Source organism: Hippopotamus amphibius, chromosome 13 (assembly GCF_030028045.1).
Source record: "Hippopotamus amphibius kiboko isolate mHipAmp2 chromosome 13, mHipAmp2.hap2, whole genome shotgun sequence".
NCBI lineage: Eukaryota > Metazoa > Chordata > Mammalia > Artiodactyla > Hippopotamidae > Hippopotamus > Hippopotamus amphibius.
This window is the reverse complement of record NC_080198.1, coordinates 20,969,874-20,987,086: the sequence shown is the minus strand read 5'-3', so window position 1 is coordinate 20,987,086 and position 17,213 is coordinate 20,969,874. Positions and strand designations below refer to the sequence as shown.

At 39.0% G+C, this 17,213-nt stretch overlaps 1 protein-coding gene and 1 long non-coding RNA gene across 2 annotated transcripts in view; one reads left to right on the top strand and one right to left on the bottom strand.

Annotated features, from left to right (window-relative positions):
- Nucleotides 1–17,213, bottom strand: part of TAFA4 (TAFA chemokine like family member 4) — a 129,391-nt gene that overhangs the window by 16,316 nt on the left and 95,862 nt on the right. The window contains exon 3 of the mRNA XM_057704583.1: nucleotides 556–711. Coding sequence (XP_057560566.1) covers nucleotides 556–711 — 156 coding nt within the window. The remainder of the gene's footprint in view (nucleotides 1–555; nucleotides 712–17,213) is intronic.
- On the top strand, nucleotides 5,877–8,041 carry LOC130834338 (uncharacterized). Its single transcript, XR_009048670.1, has 4 exons — nucleotides 5,877–5,948; nucleotides 6,664–6,832; nucleotides 7,448–7,523; nucleotides 7,718–8,041. It is a non-coding gene; the product is annotated as an uncharacterized LOC130834338 (long non-coding RNA).

The window sequence follows — 17,213 nt, the reverse complement described above, 5'->3', positions numbered from 1 at the left end:
TGTGAGAAAACCAGATGGCTTAATTTTTTGAGTAGACTTGGAGAGCAGGGAGAAGAGCATGTTTAGGGAAGCAGCCACTCCAATGGGTGATATTTTCAGAGACAGCTGGGCAAGAAGAAATCAAAGCATATCTTTCTGATTGTCCAGTAATAGAACTCCTCACTGGTACCTCTTGGGAGACATCATTAATACCCTACTCATCAAGAAATTTGTGGGGTTATATTTATGTTCATTTTTAAAATCACACTGACGTCTGACTTTCCAGTGGATAAGACTTCGCCTTCCAATGCAGGGGGTGCAGGTTTGATTCCTGGTCAGGGAACTAAGATCCCACATGCTTCAGGGCCAAAAAAAGAAAAAAAAAAAAGCAATATTGCAACAAATTGAATAAAATGGTCCACCTCAAAACATCTTAAAAAAAAAAAAAAAAAAAAGACACATAGCTGACCTAGTTGCAACCTAGTTTTCTTCCAGTAGCAAAAACTTTAAAGTATGGGGGTTCTTTAGTGTTAAGTCCTTTTGCAACATTAGGGAAACTAACCAGAAAGGTCTTACCTTCAACACAAGAAGGCTGAGCCCGAGTTGTGCCAGCAACCTGTCCTGGGAAGCAAGAACACTTGACCGTTTGTGATCTCTCCTCTATGCGGTTCTTGTTACAGCACCTGTGCACTGCGACCACCTCACACGTCCCTTGTTTGATTTGGGGGTGACCTGGTAGATAACAGGGGAGCAAAACAGACCCAGTGCTGTTAGGAAGAAATGAAACTACCAAGAACGTGAACAATGCCATGACTACATATCCCAGTTCCATGTACTGTGTTTATGAATCTTTTTACCTTCTTTTGTTTTGATGTAATTTTAAACTTATCAATATATAAAGGTGGCAAGAATAGTGCAAAAGACTCCTGTGAAACTGAGGTAGACAGAAATTTGGTTTCGAGGACTTTTAGCCCCTGGTATCACACCTATAGCTATGTTATATAATTTACATAGCAAAGGAGATTTTGCAGATGTAATTAAGATTATTAATTGGTTAAGTTTAAGACTGGGAGATTATCCTGGATTATCCATGTAGAGCTAATGTGATTACACGAGCCCTTCAAAGCAGAGAGGTGAAGCAAAGGCAAAATCAGATTTAAAACATGAAGAGGACTCAAAGCACCATTGCTGGCTTGAAAATGAAGGGGCCAAGAGTCAAGGAAATGGAGACTTCAGTCCTACAACCACAAGGGACTGAGTTCTGCCAAAAACCTGGATGTGCTTGGAAGCAGATTCCTCCCCAGGGTCCCCATAAAGGAATGCTGTCCTGCTGATACCTTGATTTCAACCCAGAGAAGCCAACCAAACTGTGCCAGACTTCTCACCAACAGAAACAAGCAACTCAACTTATGGTACTTTGTCACAGCAGCAATAGCAAACTGATATAAGACCTTTTACCTAGATTCCCTAATTGTTAATGTGTGACCCATTTACTTTATCATTCGCTCTCTTCATATATTTTTCTGAGCCATTTGAGAGTCAGTTGCAGACATGACACTCCTTCACCTCTAAATACTGTGTATTTTGCAAGAATAAAGACATTCTCTGACATAATTAACAAATTCAGGACATTTAACATTAATACGATGCTATTATATAATTAACAATCTACAGTCAAATGTTTCCCATTGTCCCAAAAATGTCACTTTAGAGTCTCTTTGCCCCGTGCTCAGGATCCAATGCAGGAGCCTACATTATATTTACTTTCACGTTTCTTCAGCCTTATTTAATCAAAAACTATTCCTCAGCCTTTATCTTTCTTGACCTTGACATTTTTAAAGAACACATGTCAGTTATTTTACAGAATGTTCCTCAGTTTGGATTTGTCTAATGTTTCCTCCTGATTAGAGCGAGGTAATGCACTTTTAGCAGATTACCCTGGAAGGGACACTATGTTCTTCTCAGTGCATCACACCAGGAGGCACATAATGTCATTTATCCAGCTCTTGGTGTTATTACTTTTTTAATCACATGCTTAAGGGAGTGGCTGCCAGGTCTCTCCATTTCTAAAGGTACTATTTTGTCCTTTGTGATTAACAAGCATTTTAAGGTGAAATCTGTTCAAACTATGTAAACACCCCACTCTTCAAACTTTTACCCACTAGTTTTAGCATCCACTGATGATTTCCACCTGAACCAATTGTTAATAGGATGGTTGCAAAACTGATTCCATATTAATATTCGAGTTATCTCAGATCAAGACAGGAGGAGACCCTTCACGCTGGCAGCTGTGTCATTTTAACATATCCCCATTATTCTTTGAGATCTTACCTTTTGGCTCAAAAGATGTACCAGGCTTACCTTGTATTTTCCCTGCCCTCATCGTTTTTCACCAAGGAGCCCTGCTTGTTTTTCATGGGGCATCAGATTTAGAAACCAAGACCTTGGCACAAAGGTTTATTCATTGCTACCAGGGAAAGATTTGGGGCTGAAAGGGCAGATAGACCCAGGAAGTGTGTGTTTGTAATATACAGTGTAAGTCCACACTAGTATCTCCAATTCCATCCTAGCGCCACAGGTTCTCACTACTCTGTCTACAATTCCGTATTTCTATCTCCCATCACCAACAGTGATAAACCTGACTTCCACAGTCCTATAACAAATGGAAAGTAGTTTAATTTATATTGGAGTCCATTTTACCAGTTAGGAGTCTTTTAGCACTGGAAAGTGATCTAAACTCACTTAATCCAAAGAGAATTTATTGGAAGATTATCAGGAGATTGCAAAACCAAAAGAGAGTGGCTGGACCTGAGGGAATGATTCTACTCAATGAGTCTGTCATTCTGTTCAAGGTCATGTCAGCTGTGGCAGCCACCATCTAAGATGGTCCCTAATCCTCTCTTCCTCCTATTGTCCACACCTTTGTGCAGTCCTTCCCACATGGTACCAGAATTGGTCTTTATGACCAAGAGCATGCAGCAAAAATGATGATATGTCACTTCCAAAATTAGGTGGTCACTCTTTCTGTGCTCTTTGGATCATTCACTCAAAAGAAACCATGGGATAAGTGGCCCTATAAAGGGACCCATGTGGCAAGGAACTGAAGTCTCTTGCCAACAACACTGTAAGTGAGTTTGTAGGTATATTCCCTCCTATGCCACACCAGCATTGGTCTGTGTGCCAATACCAGTAGCATACATCAGAAGTGATGGTTTGTCGCTTCCAGAGTTAGGTTATAAAAGACAGTGGTGCAGTCTCTTGCTTCCTTATCATTCACTCTGGAGGAAACCATGATGTGTGCAGCCATGAGTGAGTTTGGAGTTGGATCCTACAGCCCTAGTCAAGGCTTCAAAGACTACAATCCCAGCCAACAGCTCAACTGGAATCCTTAGCTGCACCACCCAGCTAATCCATTCCCAGACTTCTGCTGCTCAAAGACTGTGTAAAATAAAATACAGTTGACCTTTGAACAATGCAGGAGTCAGAAGCTCTGACCCCACAAACACAGTCAAAAGTCTGAGTATAACTTATGGTTAGCACTTCTCACCTGTAGTTACCCATCAATGGATTCAATGAACCACAGGTCGTATGGTACTATAGTATGTATTATGGTACTATAGTATATATTTATTGAAGAAAATCAGTACAGTGGACCTGCACAGTTCAAACTTGTGTCGTTCAGGGGCCAACTTGTATACTGACTGTTTCAAGTGTCTAAGATCGGGGCTAATTTGTTACACAGCAATAGATAACTAATACACCAACTCTGGGTATACCAGGATGGCAATATTTTTCTCTGATTAAAAAACAAGGTAAACAAGATTGTAGAGGCAATGTTTAGAAATTAGTAATGAAAGGCAAGCTTTTCAAGCACCCTTGAGCACCCTCATGATTTTCAGATACACCATTTACATGTAAATTACATTCTGTGAATTACAAGAATTCTCATCTACTCATTAAAACAGGTTTCCCCAGGGATTCCCATGGGTTAATTCTTTGCCTGGTTTCTGTTGTTTGGTGTATGTGCTTCGAATAACAAAACTCATTTTTAAAATTCCATATTTCAGATTTTTAATCCATAAAGATAGGCCTTCTACAAAATAACCTCTATATCACACTGACTTTTTTCTGGCCCTGCCCTGTCATACTATCTTAAATGGTGGAAGCAAAATCCAATTAATGGTGAGAACAAATACTAAGGCAAAGTTTCATTTGTAAAATACATAAAAGCAGAACCAGTACCCAGAGAGTCGAACCGCCAGCAGGAGAGAAAGTTTTCAATCCACTACAGAAGGAAACATAAATATTAAAGAAGTAATTAAAAGTATAAGCCTAATTAAATGTTCACAAGAAGAGTGTTGATTTCCCATAGGTAGTTGTGTACAATTGTAAAAAAGTAAATAAGTAAAAAATAAAGAGTGATTACAATGTTGGTAAAGTAACATGGGACTTTAGCACCAAGTAAGCAGAAAAGTGAGGATTGGGGAGAATTCATGGGGAGGTCCTTTCTCTAGTTTCCAATTGCAAAGAAGCACTTTCAGGTCAAACAGTCCTGGACAGGTAGTGACTAGCCATGCGGGGGAAGAGGGGGTGACCAGGATGAATTCATCCTCTGTTCTCTCTCAGTGACTGCCCTCAACAAACTACCACAGACTGGGTGGCTTCAACAACAGACATTTATTTCTCAGAGTTCTGGAAGCTAGAAATCCAAGGTCAAGGTGCTGGCCAATACAATTCCTGGTGAGAGCTCTTTTCCTGGCTTTAGACAGCCTCCTTCTTACTGTGGCCTCACATGGCAGAGAGAGAGAGAGAGAAAGACAGTGTGCACGCTCTGGTGTCTCTTCCTTTTTTTTTCCTACACATGCCAGCCCTATTAAACTAGGGCCCACCCTATGACCTCATTTAACATTTATCACCTCCTTACAGATGCTGTCACCAAATACGGTCACATTTGGGGGTTAGGGCTTCAACATATGAATTTGGTGGGTGAGGGGGCACAAACACTTAGTCTGTAACAGCCATCATGCCTTAATTAGATTTTAAATGGCCCTAGAGAGTCTATAATGAAAGCAGCCCTAAACCTCATTAAGAAAATAAAAGAAATATACTTTAGTAACTTCCTAGAATAGTCAAGAAGTGATGTGAACATTCATTAATATTATAGTTTGCTTAGAATTTTGTTGCTATTTAGATAATTATCCACAAATGCAAATAGATTTTTTTTTCTATTCAATCTTATCTCTGACTAATCAGCTTGCCTGGTCTAGAATTTTGTTCATTTATATAGCACCAGCTATGGTATTTCATTGATTTTAAGATACATATTTTTTTTCATCTTTTAACTTGTCAGGATGTGTCACAACAAATAGCATCTTACCATTATAATTGGCATTGCTTTCTCTCTTTCAAATACACAAAATAGCAGCATATTTCACAATTGACAGCATCTTAGATTTGATAAAATATGGCAGGTTGCAGGCACTGTTCTAAACTTTCTATAAATATTATTCTATGTAATCTTTTAAAATGCTACAATACAGGCACTATTTTTATTCCTATTTGACACTTAATAAAATGTCCAGAAATTAATTTGCCCAAGTTAACACACCTAGAAAACAGAAGAGAGATTCAAACCCAGGCAGTGTCTATGCTTTCACAGCAGAAAACATAGTAGCTACGGTAGCTAATATTTCACCACATACAGCCAAGATAGTATCTTCACCTCAGCAAGTCACAAGGTATGGCTCAGTTTCCCACGCAAACATCTTTTCTACTTGAGGACAGTGTTTGTGTAGCTCCATTTAGACAGTCTTTCTAGAAATGTATGTACTGTTGACATTTGACAGTAATCTTTGAATAACGATGTGCTTTGTTTCTTAGTAGTCTTTGTTCCTGGTGCAGGAGATGGGTTCTCAGAAACGGCTACTTAAAACTGCTGAAGAAATGATGGCAGAAGATAGGAATCCCATGTGGGTGATGCACAGAAATCACTGATTATACATGCTTGAGCAGCTCTTGCATTAACATTGTATTAGTCAAGGTTCTCCAGAGAAAGGGAACCAATAAGATATGTCCAAAGGTGGACAGATTCATGACGCAGTAAAAGCTGATGTTTCAGTTTGAGTCCCAAAACAGGAAAAGACACGTCCCAGTTCAAAGGCTGGAAAAATTCTCTCTTATTCAAGGGGGACGTTAGGCTTTTTGCTTTATCCGTGCCTTCAACTGATTGGATGAGGCCCACTCATATTAGGGAGGGCAGTTTGCTTCAATCAATCTACAGATTCAAATGTTAATCTCATCCAAAACACCATCACAAAAACATCCAGAATGTTTGGGCACCCCTCCAGTCAGGTTGACACATAAATTTAATCAGCATAAACATCATGCAGCTATGCAGTATAGTGTTCTTAGATGGAAAAAAAAATGAAAGTAGAAAACAGACAAGATACTAGCGGCTTAGTTCTCTAAAAATGTACAAGCAGGATGCCTTGTTCCATAAGCTTAGTACCAGAGAGTGGCCACTTTCAGCTAAATTCACTTAAAGCAAAGATGCATTTTCCTCAAACAGCAGGGAGCATTTTGGTTGGGGGATCTGTCTTGAAAACTACAGCTAAAAATATAAACATAAGACCTATGCAATAAGTGAGAAGCTATAGCTAAAATTTCTCATTTCTCTTACTTTAGAGCTTCAAGGTGTTTATTGGAGTATATACCAATGAGTTATCCAGACGTGGAGCCAGGTTCACGGGACAGAAAAACTGGCGGAAGCGGGATGGGGGGAACACCTATCCTTTTTTGGCTGTTAATCCTTGTCAATTTCTGGGCCACTTCCCTTCTAGTTTTCTCCAGACAGGTAGATGGAAGTGTATTTATTTCTATTTATTTAACCAACAATTTCATACAGTGTGCTATGTGCCAGGCAGTATTCTCAGTCTGGTGACATATTTTATAAATGGGGAAACTTTAAACTTCGTTGATTCTTTTCCGTACTTCTGAACTTGCAATTGGGTTGTATATGTTCTTTTAAAAAAAAAAAGGTGACTTTAATATTGGCAGAATTGTAAAATTTAAGATGCCTGGTTCCTCACTCACCTACATAATTAATATATATACCATTAAAAGAGTTATGATAATCCTTACATCAAAAGTTGATTGCTTTGGGATTGCTACAGAGGATGGATTAACTTTATCAGCTTAAATACATATCTTTTTTTCTTATTAAATATGCTTTTAAGACAAGTTGCAAACAGCAGAGTAAACAACTATTTGTCCAAGTGCAGTTAGGGCCTTCCCACTGTAAAAGGAATAAAATATAAAACCACATTTGCAATAGAAGTTCTTCCACTGAAACTACTTGAAAGCTGATGTAGAGAGCGAAGGCATCAGATTAGAGTGACTTTCTTTGTGCTATTACTTCCTTTGTATCTTTTTCTTTTTGTTTAAATGTTTTTTCCCCTTCCTCCTCCAGCCCAGCACAAGAAAATACACCCTCAGAGGGAAGCCTCACACTCCAGTGATCTTAGAAGACATTTATCTGATTTGAGGTGGGTATTCTCTATGGCATTCTCAGCCTCCCCCTCCATGGAAGCAGAACAGAGGAAACAGAAGGCTGAAAACAAGACTTCATGAAATGAAAGCAGAGAATGAGGCCGTGGCTAGTCACCTGCCTTTGGCAAACAGGCCCAGTATTCCTAGTTGTGCTTCCCTTATAATTCTCAACTTTCTTCTTCTATCCCAGCTCCAACTTGGCTTTTTGTCAAAAAGACAGACGTCACGGAAGTTAAGACTCTGGTAGCCATGGGACCATCAGCTGTACAAACATAATAACTTAGTTGTGCAGACAAATATCCCCTGAGCCCCTACTATACCCCAGGCCCTCTGCTGGGGTTGAGGACACAGCAGCAAAAAAAGAGAGATGCTTCTGGCCTCAACAAGTAGAGATCCCAAATGGAAATATCTGATGATTCTCCTAAGGTGGAAATGGACTTCTTCTCTGATGGTAACCAGGAGGGAGCACTGGACTCGGAGTCAGAATTGTTGAGCTGGAATGCCAGCTTCCAGACTTGGGGAATTCAACTGAGTGATTCAATCTCATTTTTTTCTGGTACACAACTAGTATATTATTTATCATAATGATGGTTATGAAGTTTCAGTTAAAGTGTTGAACGAATGAAAAGTGCTTAATTGTGAGCTACTTACACCATAGATGTTGAATAAATGACTTTGGGTTTTTTTATTTACATCTTTATTCAATAAATATTTGTTGAGCACTTGCTCTGTACCAGACACACGGAAACATAACACTGAACAAAACAGGATGAAAAACTCTCTTCCTCAAGAATCTTTCGTCTTTTTGTGATGAAAGAAACGCAAAGCACCAAAACTGGAATTTAAGCTAGGGAGGGCCTAAGAAACTAACATGTCAGTGTGAAATTAAAGCAGGTGAGAGCCTATTACTTGCAGGTACCTGAGGGAAAGAGGCCCTTACCCGGAGCTATGTGAGAGAAGGGAAGATCAGTAGGAGATGATGCCAGAAAAATAATGCAGGGTGAATGGGCAGGTCACCCAGAGCATGAAGGGTCACCATGGGGGCCTGCGCTTTTAGTCACAACACGATGGGACGCCCCTGGGAAGTCTGAACTGAGGATGACCTGATATGACAAATATTTGTAAAGGATCTACTGTGATGAGCCCAGACTAACAGGGAACAAGGATGAAAGCAGGGACACAGCTCCTGTCACCATAATCCAGGGAGAGGTGATGATGGCTTGGCCCAGGTGGTAGCAGTGAAGATATAAGAAAAGGTGGGATTCTGGATATATTTAGAAGATAGAGGTGACAGGATGTGTTGATGGTTTAAATGCAGGATGTGAGAGGAAGAGAGGAGTCGATGCAGACTCTGAAGCTGTTGCCTTGAACAATGAGAAGGGAGGGGTTGACCCTTAAATAAATGAGGGCAAACCAGGCGCTTCCTTGTTAGGTTTTAGGTCCTGATTAGATACCTGAGGAACATTAAATAGGTGGCTAGGTTAGACGTTTGAGTCTGGAGTTTAAGAGAGAAGACTGGTTTTAAGATAGACATTTGTTCATCATTAGAATACGTGGATGGTATTTAAAGCCATCAGGCTGGGAAAAATCCCCAAGGAAATAACTGTAGCTTGAGAATTTTTTAAAAGGTTCATTTCAATGTTAAGAGATTGGGAGAAGAGAAGGAGTAGCCAGTGGCCTAAAAAAAGAACCAAGGATGAATGTGTGGTGTTCTGGAAGCCTAGTGAACAAAGCTTTCAAGGATAAGAGAGTGAGCATGTTAAGGGCTGCTGTGAATTCAAGTAAGATGAGGGCCACTGGATGTTGCAGTATTAAAGTCAGGGGTGACCTTCACAAGAAAAGTATCAGAAAAACAGTGGAAGCAAATCATGATTGGAATGGGTTTCAGAGAAAGCACACCGTGAGAAGTCGGAGGCAATAACTATGCTAAAAATTGTGTTGTAAAGGGAAGAAGAGAAATGAGAATGTAACTGATACGGTGTACGGTGTTAGCAAATTTTTTAACATGTGAGAATTTGCAACAAACATGTATGCTATGGGGAAAAATCTGATAAGAGAGGGAAAACTGAGAGAGAGATTTCTGAGTAGGTAGGAGGTAATGGGTGGAATCTAAATGAAGAGGCAGGCATTTGATAGGCGCACAGACAGTTCCTTTTTAACCCTCCTCTTCCCAATCTTCTGTGTATCCCTCTTGTGCTTGGATGGTGTATATGGAAGCTGTGTTAATTGCTTCGTGAGGATTCATTAACATCATCAGAATAAAAAAATATGCCTAGTCACACATAAAACTAGTCCCCAGTCAACACCAGGGACTCTCCTGTCAAGGCTGTCAGCCAGCCTCTCGACGATGGTCCAAAACAATCCTGTGATGCAAATACTACAAAGGATGAGGAATTTCATAAAGTCATTGAAAGTGACACAGCAGAGCTGAAGAGGAAAATTAGAAACTTGCACTCAGCTAAAAATAACTCCATGCTTGTTCTGCTTTTGTGAAATATGCTTGCTGCGCCGAGAAAAACAAAAAAAACAGGATGACTTAGCAATCCAATGTAACTTTAAGATGTTTTGCTGAAAAATGGAATGTTCTGCACTTGCTCTTGTAAGTTTCTGTTTGGAAACTTCTGTGCTCTGTAAACAAGTGCACTGTAAAAGTAAAGCTCACCCTGAGTTCGGGGCCCAGACTTTGGAGCGTTAGCTTATCTGGGGCCGCCAGCTTAATAAACCTGAGTTCTCCAACCCTCCAAGTGTGGTGCTTGGTTTCTCGACGGGCTGATTTCTGCAACAGAGCTACCTGAATACCACTCAAAGCCATTCACTGAGAATATGGTAGATTTAGCTCAATAATTAAAGAGGAGAACGTCACTTGGAAAGACATCTCAAAAGAGAGTGGCTGAAGTGGCAAAGGGCTAAAGAGAAGCTCATGGGGAAACTGGGGAAGCTCCTGAATGGTTCTGTAGACATTTATGATCATGCAGCAAAAGGCAATGATAAAATAAAAGATGGTACATTACACTATGTTACAGTTTCCCCCTGAAAAGCCATTTCTATTCCAGTCTAAGAATTTTATCCCAGTTACCTTTTCCTTTACCCCTCAAGACCTTCCTCCTGCTCTGAAAAAATGTAACTTTCCTCAACAAAAACTGCCCATCTGGGACGTCCCTGGTGGCACAGTGGTTAAGAATCCACCTGCCAATGCAGGGGCACGGGTTCGAGCCCTGGGCCGGGAAGATCCCACGGGCTGCGGAGCAGCTGAGCCCGTGCACCACAACTACAGAGCCTATGCTCTAGAGCCTGAGCCACAACTACTGAACCAGCATACCACAACTACTGAGCCAGCATACCACAACTACTGAAGCCCACGCACTTAGAGCCTATGCTCCCCAGCAAGAGAAGTTCTCCACAATGAGAAGTCGTCACACCACAACGAATAGTAGCCACCATTCACCACAACTAGAGAAAGCCTGTGCGCAGCAAAGAAGACCCAAGGCAGCCAATAAATAAATAAATTTATTAAAAAAAAAAAAAGAAGGAAAAACTACCCATCTGCCTAGAACACTGTCCTTGTGAGAAAAATATTGTTATTCTATTCTACCTGGTATTACAAATACAATTTTTCAATAACTGATTGAAAGTCAAAACAATAGTATGTTCTAACTAAACACAACCCAGTCTCTTACCTTAGATTTTTAGAACGTCTAAAAACTTCCCATACTCAGCATTCCTAATCCATCTTAACAAAATTTTTCTTCTTTCATTACTCAGAACAATACACCTATTCTAAAGACTTTCCCTCCACACTTTTCTTAATCAAATCTACTATCTCTTTGCCATTCTTTGTCAAGAATACCACTGGCTAGAAGACACATATACGGAGAAGATAAGCACCATGGAATAAATGCTCAGAGAGGATCTCATCATTAGATGAATATGTATTACATATCATATATATACAGTATTTATCATTATTTATATACATAAACTAGAAATAGTTCCCAGTTTAATTATAATATAAAAGCTATAGAAGCAGGGAGGGCATATAGGGATATATGTATAAAGACAGCTGATTCACTTTGGTGTACAGAAAAAAACTGGCACAACAGTGTAAAGCAATTATATTCCAATAAAGAGCTTAAAAAAATAAATAAAAGCAATCTTTAATTAGTAACAGGTACTTTCTGCAAACAAATCAACAGACAAAGGATTAATCTCCAAAATATATAAACACTTTATCCAGTTCAATATCAAAAAAACAAACAACCCAATCAAAAAATGGGCAGAAGACCTAAATAGGCATTTCTACAAAGAAGACATACAGATGGCCAAGAGGCACATGAAAAGCCACTCCTCATCACTAATTATTATAGAAATGCAAATCAAAACTACAATGAGGTATCACCTCACACCGGTTAGAATGGGCATCATCAGAAAATCTACAAACAGTAAATGCTGGAGAGGGTGTGGAGAAAAGGGAACGCTCTTGCACTGTTGGTGGGAATGTAAATTGATACAGCCACTATGGAGAACAGGATGGGGGTTCCTTGCAAAACTAAAAATAGAGTTACCATATGACCCAGTAATCCCACTGCTGGGCAAATACTCAGAGGACACCATAATTCAAAAAGATACATGCACTCCAATGTTCATTGCAGCACTATTTACAATAGCAAGGACATGGAAGCAACCTAAATATCCATCAGCAGATGAATGGATAAAAAAGATGTGGTACATATATGCAATGGAATATTACTCAGCTATAAAAAGGAATGAAACTGGGACGTTTGTGGAGACATGGGTGGACCTAGAGACTGTCATACGAGAAAAACAAATATTGTATATTAACACATATATGTGGAATATAGAAAAATGGCATAAATCAACCAGTTTGCGAGGCAGAAATAGAGACACAGATGTAGAGAACAAACATATGGACACCAAGTGGGGAAAGCAGGGAGGGCTGGGGGGGAATGAATTGGGAGATTGGGATTGCCATGTATACATTACTAATAAGAAAAAAATACCAAATTGTACACTCTAAATATATGCAGTTTATGGTATGTTAACTGTATCTCAATAAAAGTTCTTAAAAAAAAAAATAACCAGCTCCACTTGGGGATCAAAATATTCACATTTACCAAATTCAGAGTTATTTTTCAATTAACTATTATATGTGTAAAAAAAAACTAACATGTACTTTCACATGTTATACTGAGATGCTACTTTTTTTTTTTTTTAAAGCTCTTTATTGGGCTACTTACTTTTTAGTAGACTTAACCTTCCCACATTTCAGGAGTATGCCTTCAAAGCGTCTGTCAGAGACTGAACTGTGCCCCCCCCCCATTTACATGCTGAATCCCTAACCCCCAATGTGACAGTATTTGGAGATATGACCTTTAGGGAGGTAATCCAGCTTAAATGAGGTCTTAAGGGCAGGGCCCTAACCCAACTAGATTAGTGTTCTTATAAGAAGAGGAAGAGATAGCAGATACTTGCTCTCTGCACACACGCACACAGAACAGGCCACATAAGGACACAGCGAGAAGGGGGCCATCTGCAAGCCAGCAAGAGAGACCGCACCAGAAAATGAATGTACTGGCACTTTGACCTTGGACTTCTAACTTCAAGAACCGTGAGAAAATAAATTTCTGTTGTTTAAACCACCCAGTCTGTGGTAATTTGTTATGGCAGCCTGAGATGACTCATACATTGTCACTTATTAATTCTAACTTCATGGACCGAAAAAGGTGACATGCTTCACATCAAGGGGTATTGCAGTGAAAACATGACTAGGAAAAATACATCTTTGGGGGTCATTCATGTTTCTGAAAAAAATCTCCATCTGCATGTGTGTATGGTAAATTGAATTTTTAAGGCCAATTCATTATCTGCCTCAGTTTATAGCTACATAGTTTATTACAATAGCAAATTGCATTGGGCTATACTGGGCGCCCCAGTTTCTGTTTCTCTGGCTCCTGGTTTCATCACTGCCTAGTACTTTTAAAGGTTTTAAACTCAGCAGGACCACTAGGGGACAGGAAATCAAATAAAGTGGCTCCCCATCCTCAGTTGATCAGACTGGGCATCTTTTTCTTCTGAAAGGGCAACATAATTGCAGAGACATAGAAAAGATTGCAAAAAGCCTCTCCCATAGTGGTAGCTGATGAAGTAGAGAACTGACATTATGATTTAGTGGCACCTTCTCTCCCAGCCCCAGACACACTTCCCTCCTTTCCTAGCACTCCCACAGATCAGGAGAAAGTGTAAGAAAGAAAGAAAAAGAAGACAGAAGAAGCGAAATTGCTGTGTTCAGTTTCAAAGAACCTGTTATGCAACCAGTGTACATACATGCTAAAGTTAGAATAAAGCCAAATGGAGAGTTTAGAAGATAAAAATAAACAAAAGGACTTGTTTTAGTCCCTGCAAGTCTCTTCAATATCTGTGATTTCAACAACATTTCACGCCCAGTTGGATAGATTTCTTAATCGTTCTTCTACTAAATTTATATGCAGAACCATCTCAGTGAACAAAAATAAGTAAATCTATGTGCATGTAGAATTGGTGATAAGCTTCCACTTGTATATTTCAAATATAAAAAGTACATATGTATTTTTTTTAACATTTTCCCTTAGAAACTTTTGTTCTATTTTACTTCTAACTAAAATAGACTGCAGCAAAATACTGCATGTTTTTTTAATCATAACCTAAACAAAATTTCAGTTGTTATTTAAACTCTTACAAACATTATTTTTGTTGTCACCTTATACATGTCACTAAGTATCTAAGCCCAGAATTATCAATCAAATAGCAATCTGATATGCTACCCTGACATGTCACCATGAACCTTTCCTTAACAGCAACTTAGCAGAACCAGTTTTCAATAGGTGTTTTAATTTTTTAATTCCCTAAACATCGTAAATTACCCTCCTATGTTCATGTTCTCTCCTTCCTAAGACCCAAAAAATACCCTTTGTTAAGGAAGACAAAAGATTTCAACTCACAAGAGCAAAGAATATCAGCAAGTGAGAAACATTTAATAGTGTTTTGGGAGATGGAAAGAAGGTGAATTAGGAGTGACTGATTGAGACAGCAGAAGTGGAGGAATGAGACTGATTCACTGCCTCAATAGTCCTTCAAGGCATGGGGCTCAAAGCAGAAGGCTTGGCTGACCCCCAATATACTCAGATTCCACTGGTCACCATGTCTTATACATATTCAGAGACTTCACTCTTCCATAAGGAGGTATGACATTGAGAGAAAGTCTCCAATATCAAAATGACTAAAATAAACAAAATAGAAAAAATAAAACTAGAGGACACAGAGTTAACGCAAGGAACAGACAAAGACCTAAGAGTACTAACAGCAATATGACTCCAAAAGAAAAGGAGGAGAACGAGGAGGAGGAAATGATTAACATTTAGGATATGCGAAATAGTCTGTTTATTAATAATTAATATATATTATAATAAACACATATTTATACTGGTTTTATATATAATTATACATAAAATTTCACAGTTATTTACGTCTTCCGCCCATTTTTGGATTGGGTTGTTCGTTTTTTTGATATTGAGCTACTTGTGTATTTTGGAGATTAATCCTTTCTCAGTTGCTTCATTTACAAATATTTTCTCCCATTCTGAAGGTTGTCTTTTTGTCTTGTTTATGGTTTCCTTTGCTGTGCAAAAGCTGTTAAGTTTCATTAGGTCCTATTTTTTATTACATACAGATGGCCAACAGACACATGAAAAGATGCTCAACATCACTAATCATTAGAGAAATGCAAATCAAAACCACAATGAGGTATCACCTCACACCAGTCAGAATGGCCATCATTAAAAAATCTAGGAACAATAAATGCTGGAGAAGCTGTGGAGAAAAGGGAACCTTCCTGCACTGTTGGTAGGAATGTAAATTGATACAGCCACTATGGAGAACAGTATGGAGGTTCCTTAAAAAACTAAAAATAGAACTACCATATGACCCAGCAATACCACTACTGGGCATATACCTGGCGAAAACCATAATTCAAAATGATACATGTACCACAATGTTCACTGCAGCACTATTTACAACAGCCAGGACGTGGAAGCAACCTAAATGTCCATCGACAGACGAATAGATAAAGAAGATGTGGCATATATACACAATGGAATATTAGCCATAAAAAGGAATGAAATTGAGCTATTCGTAGTGAGGTAGATGGACATAGAGTCTGTCATACAGAGTGAAGTAAGCCAGAAAGAGAAAAACAAATACCGTGTGCTAACACATATATATGGAATCTAGAAAAATGGTACTGATGAACCTAATGGCAGGGGAGGAATAGGGACACAGATGTAAAGCACGGACTTGAGGACACTGGAGGGGGAGGGGAAGCTGGGACTTAGTGAGAGAGTAGCATTGACATATACACACTACCAAATGTAAAATACATGGCTAGTGGGAAGCTTCTACAGAGCACAGGGAGATCAGCTTGATGCTTTGTGAAGACCTAAAGGGGTGGGATAGGGAGGTTGGGAGGGATCCTCCGGGCGGGGTGGGGTGGGGTGGGGTTTGGGGATATAAGTATACGTATAGCTGATTCACTTTGTTGTACAGCAGAAACTAACACAATACTGTAAGGCAATTATACTCCAATAAAGATTAAAAAAACTCGTAGTTATAGAACATATACATATGTGTATAGATATACAGATATAAATAGAGATATATTCTCATTAAATCTTTGACAGTAGGGAAGGAAGGGAATAAAACAAAGTTTTACAAGACCATCTATCAAGTATTCAAAAAGCAACAACAAACCACAGCTCAAATCCAGGTAATCTGATACTGTAAAATGCTATAACAAAATCAATCTGATAATGAAAAAGCACTCAAGAATTTTTTAATAGCTGAAGCCAAAGAAAATCTCTCAGAAAATTTTGAAAAATGAAGATAAAGAGATGGAAATAATGAACTAAACAGTAAATACTTATAGAACAATCCAAATGTCCCAACATCCTGTTCCAGAGATAGAAAACAACGAAAACAAAAAGCGTAATGAAGATATCATCAAAGAAACACATGTCCAAATCAGGACTTGAATCCAGTGAGTGCCCAGAAACACAGAAAGAAGAGGAGACCTACGCCAAGACAGAGCTGCATGAAATTTAGACTTCTCAGAATAACAACAGAAACAAAACAAAAGGGTAAGAGCTTTGAGAAGCCAGGAGGAAAATATTAATATGTGGAAAAAGGAATAAAACAGTTTTACTAGCCTTCCCAAAAACAACACTACATGCTAAAAAGCAACTGAACCATGCTTTCAAAATTCTAAAGGAAAAGATTGCTATACCCAAAACTATCAATAAATTTTCAAACATTGTTTCCAAAGTTTTACTTTCATGAACCCGACTATTTAGGACTTTACTGAAGGATATGCTCTAGCAAAAAAAAAAAAAAAAAAAAAAGGAGTAAAGTTAGAAAGAGAGAGACAAGGGAAAAGAAAGAATCCAATCCAAAAGACAGATGAGGGATTTCCTAGGTGGCACAGTGGTTAAGAATCCGCCTGCCAAAGCAGGAGACATGGGTTCGATCCCTGCTCCAAGAAGATCCCACATGCCGTGAAGCAACTAAGCCTGTGCGCCACAACTATTGAGCCTGCGCTCTAGAGCCCGTGAGCCACAACTATTGAGCCCATGTGCCACAAC